The following is a 22,281-nucleotide window of genomic DNA, read 5'->3' as shown; positions in this document are numbered from 1 at the left end:
TAGATACGCCGATTCACGAACGTACGTGCACCCGTCGCAGAAAAGATACGCCGTTTCCGTAAGAGATACGCTGTGTAAAGATAAAGCTGCCCCTAGGAGGCGTAGTTAATGTTAACCACTTGCCGACCTCCTCATGTAAATATACGTCAGCAGAATGGCACGGACAGGCACATGCATGTACCTATACGTCCTCTGCTTGACGTGGGTCGGGGGATCCGATCGGGACCCCCCCCCGGTACATGCGGAGGTCGGTAAGCCTCGGGGAGCGATCCGGGACCACGGCACGGCTATTCGTTTATAGCCGCTCCGTCGCGATCGCTCCCCGGAGCTGAAGAACGAGGAGAGCCATATGTAAACACGGCTTCCCCGTGCTTCACTGTGGCGGCGTATCGATCGAGTGATCCCTTATATAAGGGAGACTCGATCGATGATGTCAGTCCTACAGCCACACCCCCCATAAGTTGTAAACACACACCAAGTGAACACTAAATGTTACAGCGCCCCCTGTGTTTAATTCCCAAACTGCAACTGTCATTTTCACAATAAAGAATGCAATTTAAATGTATTTTTTGCTGTGAAAATGACAATGGTCCCAAAAATGTGTCAAAATTGTCCGAAGTGTCTGCCATAATGTCGCAGTCACGAAAAAAATTGCTGATCGCCGCCATTAGTAGTAAAAAAAATAAAAAAAAATAAAAAAATAAAAATGCAATAAAACTATCCCCTATTTTGTAAACGCTATAAATTTTGCGCAAACCAACCGTTAAACGATTATTGCGATTTTTTTTACCAAAAATAGGTAGAAGAATACGTATCGGCCTAAACTGAGGAAAAAAAAATGTTATATATGTTTTTGGGGGATATTTATTATAGCAAAAAGTTAAAAATATAGCATTTTTTTCAAAATTGTCGCTCTATTTTTGTTTATAGCGCAAAAACTAAAAACCGCAGATGTGATCAAATACCACCAAAAGAAAGCTCTATTTATGGGGAAAAAAGGACGCCAATTTTGTTTGGGAACCGCGTCGCACGACCGCACAATTGTCTGTTAAAGCGACGCAGTCCCGAACTGTAAAAACACCTTGGGTCTTTAGGCAGCATATTGGTCCGGGGCTTAAGTGGTTAAGTATGGCCGTCGTTCCCGCATCGAAATTTGAAAATTTTACGTCGTTTGCGTAAGTCGTCCGTGAATGGGGCTGGACATAATTTACATTCACGTCGAAAACCAATACGTCCTTGCGGCGTACTTTGGAGCAATGCACACTGGGATATGTACACGGACGGCACATGCGCCGTTCGTAAAAAAACGTCAATTACGTCGGGTCACGAGTAATTAACATAAAACACGCCCCCCCATCCTCATTTGAATTAGGCACGCTTAGGCCGGCCGCATTTACGCTACGCCGCCGTAAGTTAGGAGGCAAGTACTTTGTGAATACAGTACTTGCCGCTCTGACTTAAGGCGGCGTAGCGTAAATACGATATGCTACGCCGCCTTAAAGTTTTTCACTTTCATCGGCTTTTGTAAAAAATTATTTAAAACCAGTAGCTTTTCCACCTAATGACAATTACCAGTGAGCATTCAAAGTGTCAATATACACGGCGGCATTGCACAATTAATCCGCTGGGTGTGTGACGATAAGAGCATAAAACGCAGATTATTGTAATTTTCCTTAATACTTTTATCCGAAGAATAAACTCCTCAACATTTACTTAACAAATAAAAAAGAGATTCGCTTTTTAATTATGCTTCTCTTTTGACATTCTGAAGAAGTGGAAAAACTGAAAATAAATTGTAAAATCTTTTGCGCGCAGTATGTGGTATAAAAAGATTATGTACATCGTTTCTATCTGCCGTCACTGAAAATCACGACTTATTGGACTTTGGTGAAATTATACATTATGAAAGCAAAGACGGAAGGGTGAGCTTATAAGGATTTAATCTTCGCTTCTGTTCATTTCTTGAAATTGTGACGATTATGTAGAAAAAGGAAAAATTAAGGCTGCTTTGACTGACTGAACTCTTGAAAAAAAATAAAAGGACATCTTAGCTCTCTTTCATTTAAGAGGTTAAAGAGAACTGGTCATTAAAAACAAGAAGAACTGAAGGATACCTTTGATGCTTTCATCTACTGAAAATGCCAGTTGTCTGGTTGTAATGTTGTTCATCTGGCTTCTATACTTTGAGCCAGGGACCAGGAACAACCAAGAAGATAGGGGCCCGGATTCAGATATGAGTTACGCCGTCGTATCTTAGTTGCATATTTACGCTGGACGCTAGGTGGCGCTTCCGTATATTTACGCGTAGAATATGTAAATTAGGTAGATACGCCGTTTCAGAAACGTACGTCCGCCCGGCGCATTTTTTATATGTCGTTTACGTAAGGCTTTTTCCGGCGTAAAGTTACCCCTCATAAAGCAGGGCTAAGTCATGTTAGGTATGGACGTCGGAAACAAACAAACAGTGTCGTATTTTACGTCGTTTGCGTAAGTCGTTCGCGAATAGGGCTGTACGTAAGTTACGTTCACGTCGAAAACATTGACAGTTTGCGGCGTAATTTGGAGCATGCGCACTTGGAAACGTTAACGGACGGCGCATGCGCCGCTCGGAAGAAACGTCAATTACGTGGGGTCACAAGTAATTTAAATAAAACACGCCCACATCATCCACATTTGAGTTAGGAGGGCTCACGCCGACACATTTACACTACGCCGCCGTAACTTAGGGCGCAAGTTCTTTCTGAATACGGAACTTGCGCCCTAAGTTACGGCGGCGTAGTGTATCTGAGATACGCTACGCCCGCCGATAGATACGATAATGTATCTGAATCCGGGCCAAGGACTTCTAAATCCTTACTGACGTTCACGATTTGTATGCTTCCTGATCAGTCACTCAAAGTTTTCTCAAAAGACAGGTCCACTTTAAAGTGGGCTGGTAGTTTTTCTGAATGTTGGCTGCATCTTTGAATGTACATTCCTGCTTCCCCACTCCTTCACTGTGCAGTCAAGGTTGTTGGAAGAGACGTTAATAGGGAAGCAAGAGTTCAGCAGCCATTTTTTTCTTGTAATCATTAGTCAGATGAGTGTCATTACCAGGCCTGGACAAATCTTCTCAAAATAAAGAAGTCAGCTTCAAAAAGCTGGTGTTTGCAACAATGCAGGGATTTGAAATATGCAACTGTAGCACCCTCTACCATAGGTAGGTGCTAGAGGTGAGGATTTTTTGTAAGGTAGCTGCCAGGTAGGTAAATTTAGGCAGGCCTATGCTGCATGCTAGGCCTGCTTGTTTTGATATGAGGGCAGGGAGTGGTTAGAGTAGCAGTGGGTGTGACCACATGTGCTTCAGTTCTTGGGCACCTCCCCTGCTTCCAGGGAGAATGTTCTGGAAGAGGGGCAGGTCTGGGAGCTGGAGTGACAGGGAGCTCATGTGAGGAGCCCTGACCAATCCCCAACTGGAATTGGCAGGGGGCAGGCCTCCCATATAAGCTCAGGTCCAGTCCACTGGAGGGGAGTTGTCGGCTGGGAGAAGTAAAGAATGGTGTGCTAGATCACAGCAGAAGGCCAATCCGCAAACAAAACAAAGAAAATGACCGTTAATTGTCTCTGAGAGTGATATATGTACAATGATGTCAGGTAAAGAATCCACCAAAAACTATTTTACGAATAGGAGTTATTTGGTTAATTTTATACTTACATTCTGGTTGTGTTGAAACTTTAACAGGCTGTGAGCTCTCTCCTGGTCCCCATTCATTGTAGGCGACAATTCGGAAAGAATAGGTTTCCTCGGGTTTTAGGTTCCCCACTGTTAGCTGCAAGGCAACTGGCTGCGTTGTGTTCAAGGCGCGTTCCCTATAGAGAGAGACAGCAGCACATCAGAAACAGCATATAACTTTTACATTTCTCCAAACTTTGTGAATTTGCAAGCCATTCGCAAATATAACAAGTTACTGTTAGTTGAGGTTGGCAAAACCGATTATAAAACTTTCAGTAAAGGGTTAGACAAAAGATTTAGCTCCTAATGGAGCCTGGCTGTCTGAGTCAGCAACTGGCCTCTAATGTCTTGGATTATCCAACAGCAAAATCAGCAGGAACTGATGAACTGAACTCTCTATCCAACTTGTAGTTTTGGGTGTGCTCCTCCTGTTACATTCACCATATTATAAAATAAATAGGGAAACAGAGGAACTTTCACAATAGAAACAGCAGGTGGGCAACCCTGGGAACTCATCGAAGAGATCGTACCAATAGTCCATGAGAAATGAAATAAACTGTCAGATTATCTCTCTAGCATCTTCCAAAAATGTTAATATCCTTGTGGACCTGATAGTGGACTCACAGAGACTCCACTCTTTTGTGTGTCTTAACTTTGCATTAGGCAAATTTTCCCCCTTTGGTTTCAACTGAACTATTTCCTTTGCCCACCCCCTATACCTTTAGGTAACCCTAACAACCCTGGCCTCCTCACCAATGTTTGTTATGGGGTATCTCCCCCTACAACTCTATTCAGATATATACCCTTTCTATAATGACTGTCATACATTATGAAGAAATGACTGTTATCATGATTACTTTTGCCTTCCTACCTTCCACCCTCCCTCGCCTTCACCTTACACCTATCCTCTTCCATCTTTCCTTGGTTTTCCCCTTAGGCCTCGTACACACGATAGGTTAGCCAGAGGACAACGGTCTGATGGACCGTTTTCATCGGTCAAAACCGATCGTGTGTGGGCCCCATAGGTTATTTAACCTTAGGTTAAAAAAAAGCCAACTTGCTTTAAAATTTAAACGATGAAGGCCTAACCGATAGGTCAAAACCGATCGTTAGTATGCAAAACCATCGGTTAAAAACCAGTGCAAGCTCTGAATTAAGTCGACGTATGCTTGGAAGCATTGAACTAAGTTTTTTTCAGCACGTCGTTGTGTTTTACGCCACCGTGTTCTGACACGATCGGTTATTTAACCTATGGTGTGTAGGCGTGACGGACCATCAGTCAGCTTCATCGGTTAACTGATGAGAACGGTCCTTCGGACTGTTCTCATCGAATGGACTGATCGTGTGTACGAGGCCTTACTCTCTGTCCCCCCTTCCCTATTAAAGGGGTTGTAAAGGTACAATTTTTGTTTCCTAAATAGCTTCCTTTACCTCAGTGCAGTCCTCCTTCACTTACCTCATCCTTCGATTTTGCTTTTAAATGTCCTTATTTCTTCTGAGAAATCCTCACTTCCTGTTCTTCTGTCTGTAACTCCACACAGTAATGCAAGGCTTTCTCCCTGGTGTGGAGTGTTGTGCTCGCCCCCTCCGTTGGACTACAGGAGAGTCAGGACCCTCTCTACGTTCCAGATAGAAAAAGAAGATGTGTGTTAATGGGCTTCCTGACTCTCCTGTAGTCCAAGGGAGGGGGCGAGCACGACACTCCACACCAGGGAGAAAGCCTTGCATTACTGTGTGGAGTTACAGACAGAAAAACAGGAAGTGAGGATTTCTCAGAAGAAATAAGGACATTTAAATGTAAAATGGAAGGATGAGGTAAGTGAAGGAGGACTGCACTAAGGTAAAGGAAGCTATTCAGAAAAAAAAAATTGTACCTTTAAAACCCCTTTAACCAGGGGGTCAAGTCCTGGGGAAAAAGTGTGGGAACTCCCACCCAAGATCCATTCCCCGACCAATGGATTCATCGGGTAGTGTGCGGGTATTCGCAAGTTACCCGCAAGTTCTTTCGAAATCCCGCGATAACTCGTGGCAGACCTCTGCAATGTCTCCTGGGAACAATGACAAAAGCTCCCAGGAGACATTGCGGCATGGAGGAAGTGACGGAATACCCGCACACTACCCGATGAATCCATATACAGGAAGCGTCCAGTAACATAAAGAATTACTAAGGTTCGCCTGCCCCTGACAGTGACTCGAGATAGGCATCGCTGCTTAGTGAAGTATTGGCTCGGGCGGCTTGGCTACTCTCGGCTGCACTAGTCCTGCAAAGGGAACTGAGTTACTGCTGTGAAAAAAGTGCAGGAACTCCGTTCCCACAGGACTTGAGCCCTGCCTTTAACTTTTGTTACTGTTTAACGCATATCAATATGTTTAACATTGAACTTGCAAACTTCTAAAAGACCTGAAGACCTATTTGAACTAAAAAAAGAAAGCCTTTTGTTGAGCTGGCCTTTACCCAAAAGCACAGCCCAATACATTAAGAAGAGAGCAGAACCCATCTGCACCATAAAATCTCACTGAAAAAAAAAAAAACTCTCAGGCCTCGTACACACGACTGAGTTTCTCGGCAAAAACCAGCAAGAAACTTGCTGGGATTTTTTTTTTGCAGAGGAAACTGGTCGTGTGTACATTTTTCGACGAGAAAACTGTTGAGGATCCCTTCGAGCCAAAAAGAGAGCATGTCTTCTTTTTCCTCGACGGGAATGGAGAAACTTGCCTTGTCGAGTTCCTTGACAGCCTAACAAGGAACTCGACGAGGAAAACGATGTGTTTCGCCCGTCGAGTTCCTTGGTCGTGTGTACGAGGCTTCAGTACCTAGACCTGCTAAAAAGTCTTTATTCTATTGTTTAGTCTTTATTTATTGATTTATTTTTAGAACCTTTTTGTCCTTCCTTTAACAGAGCCTCAGCTTTCTAATACCTTCTTGAGTGGCCTGCTTAGAAACCGAGATAGAGGTACATATATAAAGACCTTGTATTGTGAACAATGAAATAGCTCAAGAGAAATTTTTTTGAACATTCAGATGCTCAAGAGAGGACAAAAATAAAAAGTAATCAAAAGGAATAATGAATGAGGCCTGAACAGCTGTTATGCGACACAAAAGACGAGGGTTTGCGAAGACTAGAACACATGTCGACAGCACATGACTTCCTTCCACCTTAGCTAGCGACTCCAAGTGATATGAGGTACTTTGTCACCTAACATTTGAAAGCCTCTCCATCTTGACTTGAGATACGGGATTCTGCTGTTCTCTTAACTAGGTTTGATCTTTGCCAGGAAACCTGACATGACAAGATCCCACTAATACAAAAAGGTATAAGAAGAAGCTGTGAGGTCTACAGGATGTTAGCAGGCTTTGAGCTGGAGCTACGGTTTTCTCATAGTGCCTAAATAATGCAAGAATATAGATAATTTACTTTAGGAAAACTACCAGGCTCATCATTTTTTCATACTATTATTTCTGGCTACAAAATGCATTTCATTTTTTACGCATTTTCCCTCTTAGGGTTTAATAATGTGAAATAACATTGTAAAATAAAAACAGATGAGGATTTGATCCTGCGGGAAGCAATGCTGAAAGGATTGTGTTTTTGTATTTAGATATGTTTATTTAGAAAAAAGATGTTAAAGTTGTGAGAAACCAATCAGAGTGCATAGAAAGTGAAAGCTAGGTTCTGATTGGTTGATATGCTCAACGCTACTTTTTCTGTACAGCTGATTTTAAGCAGGTTTCTTGCAATGCAATTATTATGTAGAGACATATTTTTCTAGCTTTGGATAGGGTAGAGAAGGTTGAAACCCTTGTCAATATTTTTTTTTTCCTGTCTATTCACCACTGGGAAAATTACCCAGTGGTGAACAGGGAAAGGCACAACAGGAAATGAGAAGAAATCCCTAAAATTAGACTTTTCATAATAGACACATGTCAGGCCTCGTACACACGACCGAGTTTCTCGGCAAAAACCAGCAAGAAACTTGCTGGGAGATATTTTTTTGCCGAGGAAACTGGTCGTGTGTACATTTTCGTTGAGGAAACTGTCAAGAAACTCGACGAGCCAAAAAGAGAGAAAGTTCTCTATTTCCTTGACGGGAATGGAGCAAATAAATACTATTGAGGGTGAAGTTCTGCTTATAGGGAGCAGTTGAGATGTGAGAAAACAGCGCAGCCAATTATTTTTTGTTGTTTGCCGACCACAGGTGTAACAGAGCCCTCAGAGGGATGTCGAGAAAAGTGTTGGAATGCATAGAATGTGTGCATCAATATTATGAAGCAATACAATCCTACAAGATAATAAACCTTCCTTACAATACTAGACAATGGGGTTGATTTACTAAAACTGGAGAGTGCAAAATCTGGTGAAGCTGTGCATGGTAGCCAATCAGCTTTCAACTTCAGGTTGTTCAATGAAGCTTGTCCGAAAAAACCTGGAATCCAATTGGTTTCTATGCAGGGCTGCGCAAGATTTTGCTATCGCCAGTTTTAGTAAATCAGCCCCAATGTGTGTGTCCCCATCAAGGTCCAAGACATGGAAAACCCACCATGATGGTCTCCACACTTGAACTAGACAAAAAGGAAAAGGTCTGGTGTCACCCGCAAACCACTTCCATCCCAATATATTCAACAAAAAACAGAAGATCGCCCCAGGACCGGTGAATGCGGTTAGCCAATAATTGACAAAGTAAATGCAGTCTCAAAATGTATCAAAATTGTCAAGCAAACATGAACATGAATCATAGCCCAGCCACTGAAATGATACATTTGGGGGAATGTGACACCAAAGATCTCCCATCCCATCAAACCTGTTTGTCACTTCCTGTTTCCTGTTTCACTCACATGCAGCAGTTTCACTTCATTCAAGTTGACATTACTAATGTATACTGGGAGATCTTTGGTGACACATTCCCTCACCCCAGCCATGTCTCCCCCCATGTTTCAGCTCTGTTTGGTTTGTTTTTTCCTCTGCCTCCTCAGTTCACGAGCCAGACGCTCATTACTGCCGCCTCTGGGTATCCAGCAATGGGTAGTCTGATCCAGCCTTTGATGTACTACACACGCATCTACCCCTGATGAAGCGAGCATGGTCTTGCGAAATGCGTTGGTATACTTTTAATGCCTGTGTACTTTGCAATTTACATTTTATACCATGATACGTGTTACGACATTTTTTACTGTATGTATCATTTCAGTGGCTTGGCTATGATTCCTGTTCATGTTTGCATGACAATTTTAATACATTTTGAGACTACATTTACTCTGTCAATTGTTGGCTAGCTGCATTCACCTCATTTAACGCCCCGGGGCGAACTCCTGTTTTTCGTTCCACACCTGAACTAGTAGAGTTATTTTAAAAGTGTATGTCATGGCTACTTTTTTGTTAAACATCTCTTTGTTAGTCCCTACAAGTACAGAAAAATACCTGTTGATCTACCAGCAATGGACTCAGCTCCCAATTTCTTGTTGTGGGCTGAAGTCATACAGCATTTTTGTGGACTGAAAAGTGTCAGCCCTGCCTTTTTATCTTTTACTAAACTCCTTAATTCTTCCCTAGTTCTCATCCCAAGATAAGGGCTAATCATTCTGTAGCTCACAATAGGAACTGGGAGGACTAATCAGGTTCCTTGAGATAACACAAAATGTGTGCACAGGACAGCTTTGCCAAGTAATTTTTTTGTACTTTATAAACAGATCTAAAAAAAACGCTTCTAATGGGATATTTAAAGTGGAGGTTCACCCTAAAACAATTATCTAACATTACATCCAGCATACTAACGACATGTACAGTATGCTGGTATTTTTATTTTATCTTCTTTCCCCGTTTATACCGTTACATTGTTATTTTCTCCCCGGCTTCCGGGTTCTGATTCCCGCGGGACTGGGCGTTCCTATTAAGAGGTTAGATGATTGACGGCTGGTGAAAAACTTCCCATGGCGCGTCATCAGTTTTCCGTAAATTGCCGACCTGCGAGTAGGCGCTATACGGCGCCTGCGCCCGCCGTGTAGAGCTCACTGCGCAGGCGCCATATAGAGCCGACTCGCAGGTCGGCTATTTACGGAAAACTGGTGACGCGCCTTATGCGCCATGGGAAGTTTTTCACCAGACATCAATCATCTACCTCTCAATAGGAACGCCTAGTCCCGCAGGAATCAGAACCCGGGGGGAAAATAACAATATAACGGTATGTACGGCGAAAGAAAAAAAAAATACCAGCGTTAGTATGCTGGATGTAAAGTTAGATAATTGTTTTAGGGTGAATCTCCACTTTAACAAACCAAAATGCAGCAAATAGGAGAAGTTCTTTGTTCAGGTGTACGTACACTTTAAAAAAATTCAATGCAATATTATCTTTATTACAATATAGGTGTATTAGTCAGTTAATGTTTTTTTAGTCATTTTTTTAATGTGTTTTAAGTAAGACTTTTGTGAAATTTTCTAGCACCGTCTCATTATATCTTTAACACTTCCTGTGATAACATGACACCAACACCTGCTGCAGCTGTCAATGCATTTTGACTTTACTTAAATATAGACATGTTTTTCTCTTGCACTTAACACCTGTCTGTAAGCTGAGAGACATTTTGTAATACTTTTTAAGCTGAAAATCTTCATTATTTTTTTATTTTTATTTTTTGCTGTTTTAGTACCTGTTCATACTTTTACATTACGTTAATGTATTTTAAATATGTGAGTCAGGCCTGAAGCAGTAGACAGAGGTATTTGAGCATGGTATCTGTATCTGTGCATGGCCTGCATGACTGGGTTTGGAATGGGAAGGGGTAGTAATCATTGGCGTCCGCTCCATAGGGCAAGGGTGGTCGTTTGCCCCCCACGGGATCAACATAAAAAAAAGCCTGGAACACCCCTTTAAAGCCAAGTTTTGTATATTGCAAGGAGTTGTCCTTTAAATCCCATAAGGAATGCACAAAACGTAATATCCAGGGGTGATCTGCAGGCAGCTGCAGGCCATCATTTTCTCACTTACAGAATGTAATTCAATGGAAGGGAAGGAATAGGTGATCTCGATGTAGAGGCCGCCTCTGCCCAGACACGTTTGGGCAGTGAAAGGCTTCAAAAGCAGAGTCTTCATTATACCGTTTACAAAGTGACTGTAGATCATCCTCCAAATGTGCACAATGTAATTAGGCTGCTCCTGTACAGCTACAAATGATCTCACGTTATGTCAAATGCCTAATTAGTGACTTTAAGGAGACGGAAACAAGCCGACCCTTTTCCTGTGATTCCAAAGAATAAATTCTATTAGAGGAGTGTGTTTTTTTTTTTTAACTACAAGAAACAAGTAATACCAGTCGTATTGCTAGGGCTATAATAGAAATGTTGCTACTGTACAAGAAATACAGTAGGTTAGCAGGTACAGCTGGGTTGATAGTAAAGTGCCTTGAAAAAGTATTCATACCCCTTGACATTTCCCAAATTTTGTCACGTTACAACCAGAAACGTATATCTATTTTATTGGGATTTTATGTGATAGACCAACACAAAGTGGCACATAATTGTGAAGTGGAAGGAAAATTATAAATGTTTTTTAATCTTTCTTTACAAATAAATATGTGAAAAGTGTGGTGTGCATTTGTATTCAGCCCCCCAAAGTCAATACTTTGTAGAACCTCCTTTCACTGTAATTACAGCTGCAAGTCTTTTTGGGGATGTCTCTACCAGCTTTGCACATCTAGAGAGTGACATTTTTGCCCATTCTTCTTTGCAAAATATCTCAAGCTCTGTCAGATTGGATGGAGAGTGTCTGTGATCAGCAATTTTCAAGTCTTGCCACAGATTCTCAATTGGATTTAGGTCTGGACTTTGACTGGGCCATTCTAAAGCCTCGTACAGACGACCGAGAAACTCGTCGGGCGAAACACATCGTTTTCCTCATCGAGTTCCTTGTTAGGCTGTCGAGTAACTCGACAAGGCAAGTTTCTCCATTCCCGTCGAGGAAATAGAGAACTTGCTCTCTTTTTGGCTCGTCGAGTTTCTCGACAGTTTCCTCGACGAAAATGTACACACGACCGGTTTCCTCGGCAAAAAAATATCTCCCAGCAAGTTTCTTGCTGGTTTTTGCCGAGAAACTCGGTCGTGTGTACGAGGCCTAAGGCCCCGTACACACGTCCGAGGAACTCGACGTGCCAAACACATCGAGTTCCTCGTCGAGTTCTGTGTTGAAGCCGCCGAGGATCTCGGAGGGCCAACTTTCCTCATTGAACAACGAGGAAATAGAGAACATGTTCTCTATTTGGCCCGACAAGTTCCTCGTCGGCTTCCTCGCTGAAAAGTGTACACACACGACCGAGTTTCTCGGCAGAATCCAGCTCCGATCGAGTTTCTGGCTAAATTCTGCTGAGAAACTCGGTCGTGTGTACGGGGCCTAACACATGAATATGCTTTGATCTAAACCATTCCATTGTAGCTCTGGCTGCATGTTTAGGGTCGTTGTCCTGCTGGAAGGTGAACTTCCGCCCCAGTCTCATGTCTTTTTCAGACTCTAAAGCCCAGTACACATGATCGGTTTGTCCATCGGTGAAAAAAAAATAGAACATGTTTTACATTTTTCCTATTCATAAATAACCGATAGAAAAAAACGATCATCGGTCAAAAATCCACACATGCTCAGAATCAAGTCGACGCATGCTCGGAAGCATTGAACTTCATTTTTCTCAGCACATCGTAGTGTTTTACGTCACCGCACTTTGGGACGGTCAGATTTTTGACTGATGGTGTGTAGGCAAGACTGATGAAAGTCAGCTTCCTCGGATAACCGATGAAAAAATCCATCGGATTAGATTCCATCAGATATCCGATCGTGTGTACGCGGCTTAACAGGTTTTCTTCTAAGATTGCCCTGTATTCGGCTCCATCCATCTTCCCATCAACTCTGACCAGCTTTCCTGTCCCCGCTGAAGAAAACATCATTCAATACCGAGCACTTTCAATCCCTTCCTGTTCAGGCCAATTTTTGGCTTTCGTCACTGTCACACTTTGAATGACCATTGCGCGGTCATGCAACACTGTACCCATATGACATTTTTATAATTTTTTGGAGACAGACAGAGCTTTTGTTTGGTGATATTTAATCATCACTGGGGTTTTGTTTTTGCTAAACAAATGAAAAATTACTGAACATAAATGCATGTTATTTTTCTTCTTCACTGATGTGCACTAATGAGGCTGCACTGATAAAGCAGCACAGATGAGGCTTCTCTGATGGGCACTGATGAGGCTGCACTGATGAGGAGGCACTGATGAGGTGGCACTGATTGGCACTTAGGCTGCATTTACACCTGAGCGTAGCATTTTGTCACGATTTTGCAGCGTTTTTTATCGCGTTTTGCCGCGATATTGGCAGCTTTTTTTTCCGCGATTTGCCGCGATTTTTGCCGTGATTTTTACCGCGTTTTGTCGCAAATTTGGACAGGTCTAGGGTCACCAATGTTAAAAACAGAAAAACGCCTGCATCTGCCTAAAAAAAAGAACTTGTTTGAGCTTCAGGCGTTTTGGAGCTTCTGGCTTTAGGCGTTTTGTAGTGGAGATGTGAACCATCTCCATAGAGAATAATAGATTTTTTCCCCCTCCAGCGTTTTGTAGCTTCAGGCTTCAAGCTACAAAACGCCCAGGTGTGAATGGGGTCTTATAGGCGGCACTGATTGACGTCACTGATGCGCACTGATAGGTGGCACTAATGGATACTGATAAGCTGTGCTGATGGGCTTTTTATCGTGATGAGCTGTGTCCAAAGGACACAGTGGTCACAGAGAACGCCCGTTGCGTTTTCCCTGAAGACATCCATGGACACCCTCCCAGAACTAGAAAGCCATGCTGTAGCTGTCTTTCGGCTATAGCGCAGCACTAAAGTGGTGAAAAGGTATGTAAACCCTAAACATGAACGTCTCTGATTTGCTTTTGCCTTGTTTATTCACCATTAAAAGTATTTTGTTATATCTGTTTAATTAGTGCAAGGAACATTTTTTTTTTTTAATTATTTTAGAAATTTATATTGTGGAGATCTGAGAGTGGGAGTGGTTGAGAAGGGGTTATACTGTAATCCTATCTTACTGTATCCAAAATTATATAAAAAAAAATGCTTGCAGTTTTACTTTAAAATATAACTAAAGGCAAAACTTTTTGTTGTTGTTTTGTATGGAGTAGAGAGGGCTTAGAACACCTGACACTTTGTTATTGCTCATGTGTGACAAAATGCTTTTGTGCAATTTCCAGCAAGCCCTGCATTGCATCAAAATCACTTATATATATATACAGTATATATATATATATATATACACACAGTATATATATATATATATATATATACACAGTATATATATATATATATATATAATGTAAATAGGGGCGTGAAGTGTTTTGTGCCATGCTAAATTTATACAAACACATTTAGAATGGAAAGAGTGTTTAATGTTTAATCCTTCTAATGTGAATTGTAGTTTCAGACAAAATCCAAGTGCCGAACACTCTCAAATGAATGTGCGGAAATAACAGCTACTCTTTAGCATCGGCGCATATTTTCCCAGATTAATTTAGTGTTAGACATAAAAGGGTTGACCTGTAATTTTTCAAACTGACATCAGTTTAAGCCGTGCAAACCAAAATAATGCATGCACCCAATAATACATTATAGCATTACCATATTTCTCATTGTCTGCACAATGAATAATTAAAATTTTTGGCCTGCTTAACTGCTTATGTCAAGTAAAGTCCTATTAACTGATTATAGAAATGGTTTAACGTGCAGCGTATAAAAATGCCAGACTTGGCTTCATTTTCAAAACTAAATAGGTACTTCTTGACACTTATTTACTAGGGGATAAAATGAAATAGAGGGTGTTGAAGGTGAGGAGAGTTTATAAGGTGGAAGAATAAGGAGAAAAAAAAAAAGAATACTGTAGTCCTTTTTTGCATTCCTCTATTACAGGGGTCTCCAAACTTTTCAAACAAAGGGCCACTTTATTATCCTTCAGACTTTAGGAGGGCCAGATTGTGGCCAGCAGGGGCAGAAAATGTCACGGGCCCAGCATCAGTGAGAATAAATATGTCCTCAGGGTTGGTGGTCAATAGGAGGAGTATTCCTCCTATTAGCAGGAGGAATAGTATTCCATCATTGGTATCAGTAAAATATATAGTGCCCCATTGTTGGTGTCAGTGGGAGAAATAGTGCCTCATATCAGTAGAAGGAATTGTGCCCCAAGGGCCGCATAAAGGCTAGCAAAGGCCTCGGGCCGCAGTTTGGAGACCCCTGCTCTATTACTTACCCATTCCTGTTCTCTACCTTCTTCCTCTCCTATGCTCTTCTCCCTTCCCCTACTCTCCACTCCTGACCCTTCCACCACTGCTCCTCTCTCCTTCATTTCTGCCCTCTGCTCCCCTCCCCTACTCTCCACTCCTGTCCCTTTTCGTCACTGCTCCTCTCCCCTTCATGTCTGTCCTCTGCTTCCCTCCCCTACACTCCACTCCTGTCCCTTCCATCACTGCTCCTCTCCCCTTCATGTCTGTCCTCTGCTCCCCTCCCATACTCTCCACTCCTGTCCCTTCCTCCACTGCTCCTCTCCCCTTCTTTTCTGTCCTCTGCTTCCCTCCCCTACACTCCACTCCTGTCCCTTTTCTCCACTGCTCCTCTCCCCTTCATTTCTGTCCTCTGCTTCCCTCCCCTACACTCCTGTCCCTTTTCTGCACTGCTTCTCCCTTCTTCATTTCTGTCCTCTGCCTCCCTCCCATACTCTCCACTCCTGTCCCTTCCTCCACGGCTCCTCTCCCCTTCTTTTCTGTCCTCTGCTTCCCTCCCCTACACTCCACTCCTGTCCCTTCCGCCACTGCTCCTCTCCCCTTCATTTCTGTCCTCTGCTCCCCTCTTCTACTCTCCACTCCTGTCCCTTCCTCCACTGCTCCTCTCCCCTTCATTTCTGTCCTCTGCTTTCCTCCCCTACACTCCATTCCTGTCTCTTTTCTCCACTGCTCCTCCCTTCTTCATTTCTGTCCTCTGCTTCCCTCCCCTACACTCCACTCCTGTCCCTTCCGCCACTGCTCCTCTCCCCTTCATTTCTGTTCTCTGCTCCCCTCCCCTAATCTCTACTTATGTCCCTCCCTCCCTTGGCCTCCCCTGTCCTTCACTCATGTGCTCTCCTCTCATGCTCTTCCTTCCACTCCTCTCCTATATTTTTCACCCTTGCCCTCTCTTCAGTTCCTGTTCTCTCTGCCCTTGACCACCACTCCTCTGTTTTCCATTCCTCCCTTTCCCACCTGTCCTTTCCTCCTATTCACTTCCCTCCACTCCTGTTGCCCTCATCTCTCCTTCATTCCTGTCCTCTCCTCCCTTGCTCTTCACTCCTTTTACTCTCTTCTTCTGCCCCTTACTCCCCATGCCTTCCCCTTACCCATCTTTCTCATCATTTCCCCTCTTATGCCCTGTACACGCGATCGGAATTTCCGATGGAAAAAGTCCATCAGATTTTCCGATCGTGTGTAGCCCCATCAGAGTTTTTTCATCTAAAATTCAGATGAATTCCATCAGAGTTTAGATATAGAACATGTTCTATTTTCCGTTGGAATTCCGATGTGATTTGGCCGGACAAGAGCCTGATTGTGTGTACGCGGCATTATTCTTTTTTGTCCTCCCCTCTTGAAGCATCTTTACCTGTTCTTTTGTCTTCCCTCTGTATTCCTCTCCTCACCTACACCATCATTGCGCCCCCCCCCCATTTCTCTCCTCTCCAAGGCCCCCCCCCCCCTCCATCTCTTCCTGGAAGTCCTCTCCCTTTCCTTTCCTCTTCTCTTTTAATCACTTCTCTTCTCCCATGAAATCCCCTCTTTTGTTTTTTCACCTCCTGTACACTTTTCCCCACCTCTACCCTCATGTCCTCTCCTTGCGTCTAACCAATCCCTACTTTCCTTCTCTATTCTAATTACCTCCAACCCTCTAATTTTATTCTCTCTTCCTTCTCATCTGCTCTCCTCCTCTCATGACCTCTCTTATCTTCCTCACTCTAATTGTTCTTTACTCCCCTTCCATCATATATTTGCTCACACAATTATAAAAGACACTGGTAGGTGTCATGTGTGCATGACAGTGTGGTAGGCAGTGCCAAGACAATGCCCTTTAGCATCTAAGGTGAAAGGCCAAAGTAGGCCACTCAAGAAAAAAAGGCCAAAGTAGATCCCTCGAACCCTGTGAGCTGTCAACTAATTTAGCAACATAGATTACAGGTCCTGCCCTTTTTTTGCGTCCCTCCTCCTGCTGAAGCACCAATGCCCTGGTAGCTGGGAAAGTGAACAGTGAGCTTCTTCAGGACCAAATCTGATGTGATCAGCTCTTCTTAATCTTAAGTTTAAAAAGTTTAGGAGCTCTATAAACAAGTGAATGAAATATGTAAATAAACTGATTTAATGATTCCATCAGCAACTCATTTAAAAACAACGCCTTTCGTTTTAATTATACCGGCGTTATTCCTTAACATCACTAGGGCAGAATGGATAAACATATTAGGGAAATTCATGCACAGGCTTTGGATGGTGCTTGCATAAATCCTCTCATTAAAGCTTGTAACCAGCAGAGACTGACCGGATAGGAGAATTACTGGTGTCACAGCTGAATGCGAAACACGTTATGTGGATTGAATAGAACTATGGAATTATTAGGATAACAATGAATTTATTTATAATTATGTATAAACATGTATATGCATTCATCTAACCAGCAAGACAACACAGCTGTATGTGCATTAAGAATTTCTATATTACAATATATTAGAGTCATGATAAATAAGCAACAAAAGATCAAATTGCAACTAAATGCAAACTTTTTTTTTCGTTTTTGGTTAAAGTGGTAAGGGGTTGGACCTTTGGAAGGTTTTTATTGGGCAGATTCACTCTCTCTCTATATTTGTCCCGGTGACCACTGTCACAGAGACAAAAACTGATGGGAAAACCCCAAATTTATAGATCTGTCACCAGAACATTATCCAGTCGGGACACAGGCTCCAATAACTACTCCCCAAGGGCCTATTCACACCACCACACTGCAATAATGTGTAGTAACATGCAGAAACACACGTTACATGTGTTGGTGCACTACAGTGCCAATTTTTGTGAATGGCACCTTCCCAACACTCAGGTATTGCAGGTCAATACCTTTTCGCTGCCAGAGCCATTTTTGAGTTTTTGCACACAAGTCTAAGGCCGGGTACACGCGAGAGGATTTATCCGCGGAAACGGTCCGGGGGACCGTTTCCGCGGATAAATCCTCTGGCGGATTTTGATCTCATGGTTGTACTAACCATGAGATCAAAATCCCCGCGGAATTCCGTCCGCGGTGACGTGTCGCGCCGTCGCCGCGATGATGACGCGGCGACGTGCGCGACGCTGTGATATATGGACTTCCACGCATGCGTCGAATCATTACGACGCATGCGGGGGATGGATTCGGACGGATTGATCCGGTGAGTCTGTACAGACCAGCGGATCAATACGTTGGACTGGATTCCAGCGGATCGATTTCTTAGCATGTCAAGAAATTTTGATCCGCTGGAAATCCATCCCCGGGGACAAAAATCCGCGGAAACAGATCCGCTGGATCGTACACACCAGGGGATCTATCCGCTGGAACCGGTCCGCGGATCAATTCCAGCGGATCGATCCTCTCGTGTGTACGGGGCCTTACCAATTCAATACCCGCCCTGTTTCCCGCTTCCTGCCCAGGCCGATTTTCAGCTTTCAGCGCTGTCGCATTTTAAATTACAATTGCGCGGTCATGCTATACTGTACCCAAACAACATTTTTATCATTTTGTTTGCTTTCTTTTGGTGGTATTTGATCACCACTGGGGTTTATATTTTTTGCTAAACAAATAAAAAAAGACAGAAAATTTGGAAAAAAAAATATGTTTTTCTTTGTTTCTGTTATAAAATGTTGTAAATTAGGCCTCGTACACATGACCGTTTTCCTCGACAGAATCCATCAAGAAACTTGGTGGCAGAGCTTTTTTGCATAGAATGCATTAAGATAACAAATCTTCTGACTTCAACCCCTTTAATATGCATAGTCCAGGCACAGGTTCACTTTAAAGTTGAACTTAAAGCGGGGGTTCACCCTGTTAAAAAAAAAAAAAAATGTTTTTTTTTATTATTCCATTACTTTCGGCATCGTAGCGCGAGCTACGGTATGCCGGTCCTAAATTTTTAATCCCCGTACTCACTGTGCTACCGTTGATTGAAGAATCCGGGGAATGGGCGTTCCTATGGTGAGAGAAGGTGATTGACGGCCGGCCCTGGCACGTCACGCTTCTCCGGAAATAGCCGAAATAGGCTTGGCTATTCACGGCGCCTGCGCATAGCCTGTGCGCAGGCGCTGTGAATAGCCGAGACCTACTCCGGCTGTCTTCGGGGAGCGTGACGTGCCAGAGCCGGCCGTCAATCATCCTCCCTCTCCATAGGCACGCCCATTCCCCGCGGGAGTCGGATTCTTCAATCAACAATAGCACAGTGAGTACGGGGATTAAAAATTTAAGACCGGCATACCGTAGCTCGCGCTACGATGCCGAAAGTAATGGAATAATGAGGTGAAGGAGGGTGAACTACCGCTTTAACAGCAGCAAAATGCTTCTATTGGTAGAAATTAGTAAGGGAAATAAAAAGATTTTTGTGTCTCTGTTATAAACTTTGAAGATACATTTCTCCACAATGCCTATGGCTACAGAGATGAATATGCTTTTACTGTACTGTATATATGTAAAGCCTTTAGGGCCCATTAACACCTAAGCATTTTGTAGCCTGAAGCTATAAAACGCTAGAGGGGAAAAAATTCATTATTCTCAATGGAGATGGTTCACATCTCCACTCCAAAACGCCAGAAGCCGAACGCCTGAAGCTCAAACAAGTTCTGGACCCTTTGCACGTATTGGGTTGATTTGGGCGTTTTTGAACGTTTGTATTCCCATAGAAACTAATGGAAACGATCGATTCAAGCGTCTAGCGAGACAACGAGCATTTCTACGGGCGTTTTGTCGCTTTAATCTGTTCTGTGAAATAGAATATTCACCCGGGAAGTAGATAAAAATAATCTACAAACACAGCAACAAATGATGAAAGAGATGATAATTTTTCCTATTGGCTAAAATAAAAAACAACGAAGTTCAAAAACGTCGAACAACGCTGTGTGCAAATACTCACGAATACGCACGACAAAACGCCAGAAAAACGCTCAAAAACGCTACGCTCAGGTGTGAATGGGGCCTTAATGTGCATAGTCCAGGCACAGGTTCATTTTAAAGTTGAACATAACAGCTGATAAAAATTATTTACAAAAGGCAAATCCATTTTGCACTACAAGTGCAAACTACAAGTGCAAAGTGCACTGGAAATTGCACTGAAAGTGCACTTGAAAGTGCAGTCGGTGTAAATCTGAGGGGTAGATCTGAAATGAGGGGAAGCTCTGCTGATTTTATTATCCAATCATGTGCAAGCTAATGCTGTTTTTTATTTTCCTTGCATGTCCCCCTTGGTGTAATATCAAGTGCACTTTGCCCTTGTAGTGCAAAGTGGATTTGCTTTTCGTAAAAAAATAAATAAAATAAACCCCACTGTTAACCACTTAAGGACCGCCTCCTGCAGATATACGTCGGCAGAATGGCACGGCTGGGCAAAAGCACGTACAGGTACATCCTCTTTAAGTGCCCAGCCGTGGGTCGCGGGCGCGCGCCCGCGACCCAGTCCAAAGCTCCGTGACCGCGGCCATGGGACCCGCAGACTTGATCGCCGCTGGAGTCCCGCGATCGGTCACTGTGGCGCTGTCATTGATCGTGTGTTCCCTGATATAGGGAAACACGATCAATTACATCGCACGTCCAGCCCCGCCCCCCTACAGTTATAAACACAGATGAGGTCACACATAACCCCTTCAGCGCCCCCTAGTGGTTAACTCCCAAACTGCAATTGTCATTTTCACAGTAAACAATGCATTTTTAATGCATTTGTTGCTGTGAAAATGACAATGGTCCCAAAAATGTGTCAAAATTGTCCGAAGTGTCCACCATAATGTCGCAGTCACAAAAAAAATCGCTGATCGCCGCAATTAGTAGTAAATAAAAAAATGTAATAAAAATGCAATAAAACTATCCCCTATTTTGTAAACACTATAAATTTTGCGCAAACCAACCGATAAACGATTATTGTGATTTTTTTTACCAAAATAGGTAGAAGAATATGTATCGGCCTAAACTGAGGAAAAAAAATTTTTTTTGGGGGATATTTATTATAGCAAAAAGTAAAAAATATTGCATTTTGTTCAAAATTGTCGCCCTATTTTTGTTTATAGTGCAAAAAATAAAAAAAGGTGATCAAAAGAAAGCTCTATTTGTGGGGAAAAAAGGACGCCAATTTTGTTTGGGAGCCACGTCGCACGACCGCGCAATTGTCAGTTAAAGCGACGCAGTGCCGAATCGCAAAAACTGTCCTGTTCCTTTACCTGCCTAAAGGTCCGGGTCTTAAGTGGTTAAAAAGCGATAACTATGAAAACTTTGCTCAGCCAGTTTTGTGAAGCAGATAGCACAGCGCTCCCCAAGACCTCTTTACAGACTACACTGCTGCTGAGCAGTACAAGCTGGTCTGGACACCACTATGCAGGTCTTTGGGGGGTTACGGCAGACTGAAATACAAGGAAGGATATTAGAGTTTTCTTCCATAGGCGGCAAAAACTGCAGACGCAATAGCTCGATTGGCTCCTTTATTGCTAACTTTTGTATTGTGCCCGAAGTTCTTTTTTAGTAAATGGAAAAGTACTTGTGTTCTCTTCGCCTCCTAGAAGCCTGCACCAGTCTTACAGCGATCATAAATATCTGGAATACTGCATTACGAGCAAGTTGCATTTTATTTTCTATAGTCCTTGCATGTCAGATCCTTTCTGAAAGCTATACTGTTTCTGCTGGAGAATGCTGACTCATTTACAATGTTCCATCTGCAAATATCTGACAAGTTAGACTAATTACTGAAAGACCATAATAAAAGGGGGGGGGAAAAAAATCTAATTAGCGTTTTTCTAAGATTAGCAGTGGCTCCGGGCAATAACACTGCCCGAGATTTGAAATACATTTTTTCAGTTCATTTCCGGAACAAACAAACAAACGCTATCTTTTCCACACACACAGAGAAATAGTTTTATGGGTTGAATAATATAACTAAGGTTTTTTTTTTTTTTTTTTTTGAGATTCCATTCCAAGAAGATAATTAAAAAAGAAGGGAAAACAAAAAAAAACATTCTTTATCTTTGTCTGGTTAAAGCAACCATGTCAGCTTAAAGTGGTTGTATACCCAAAAACACATAAAAAAAGGCATAGCATACTAGCTCATTATGAATTACTTACGTTAGATCGAAGCCTCCGCAGTGACCCTCGTTCTTCTCCTCCGCTGCCGCCATGATACCTGGAGAGACTTCCAGGTATCGCCACTCCGGCACTGTGACTGGCCAGAGCGGCGATAACGTTACACGATCCACGCGCATGAGCGAGTTTCCAGTACTTTCCGGCATTTTCACATTCCAGACCCAGCACGCTCAGTGCGC

At 42.8% G+C, this 22,281-nt stretch overlaps 1 protein-coding gene across 1 annotated transcript in view; it reads right to left on the bottom strand.

The window, feature by feature from the left end:
- The window catches only part of DCC (DCC netrin 1 receptor), an 833,538-nt gene that overhangs the window by 210,652 nt on the left and 600,605 nt on the right, over window positions 1-22,281 (bottom strand). The window contains exon 9 of the mRNA XM_040337108.1: window positions 3,695-3,849. Within this exon, the coding sequence (XP_040193042.1) occupies window positions 3,695-3,849 (155 nt within the window). The remainder of the gene's footprint in view (window positions 1-3,694; window positions 3,850-22,281) is intronic.

This window comes from Rana temporaria, chromosome 1 (genome assembly GCF_905171775.1).
Source record: "Rana temporaria chromosome 1, aRanTem1.1, whole genome shotgun sequence".
NCBI lineage: Eukaryota > Metazoa > Chordata > Amphibia > Anura > Ranidae > Rana > Rana temporaria.
This window is presented reverse-complemented; position numbering and strand designations above follow the sequence as displayed.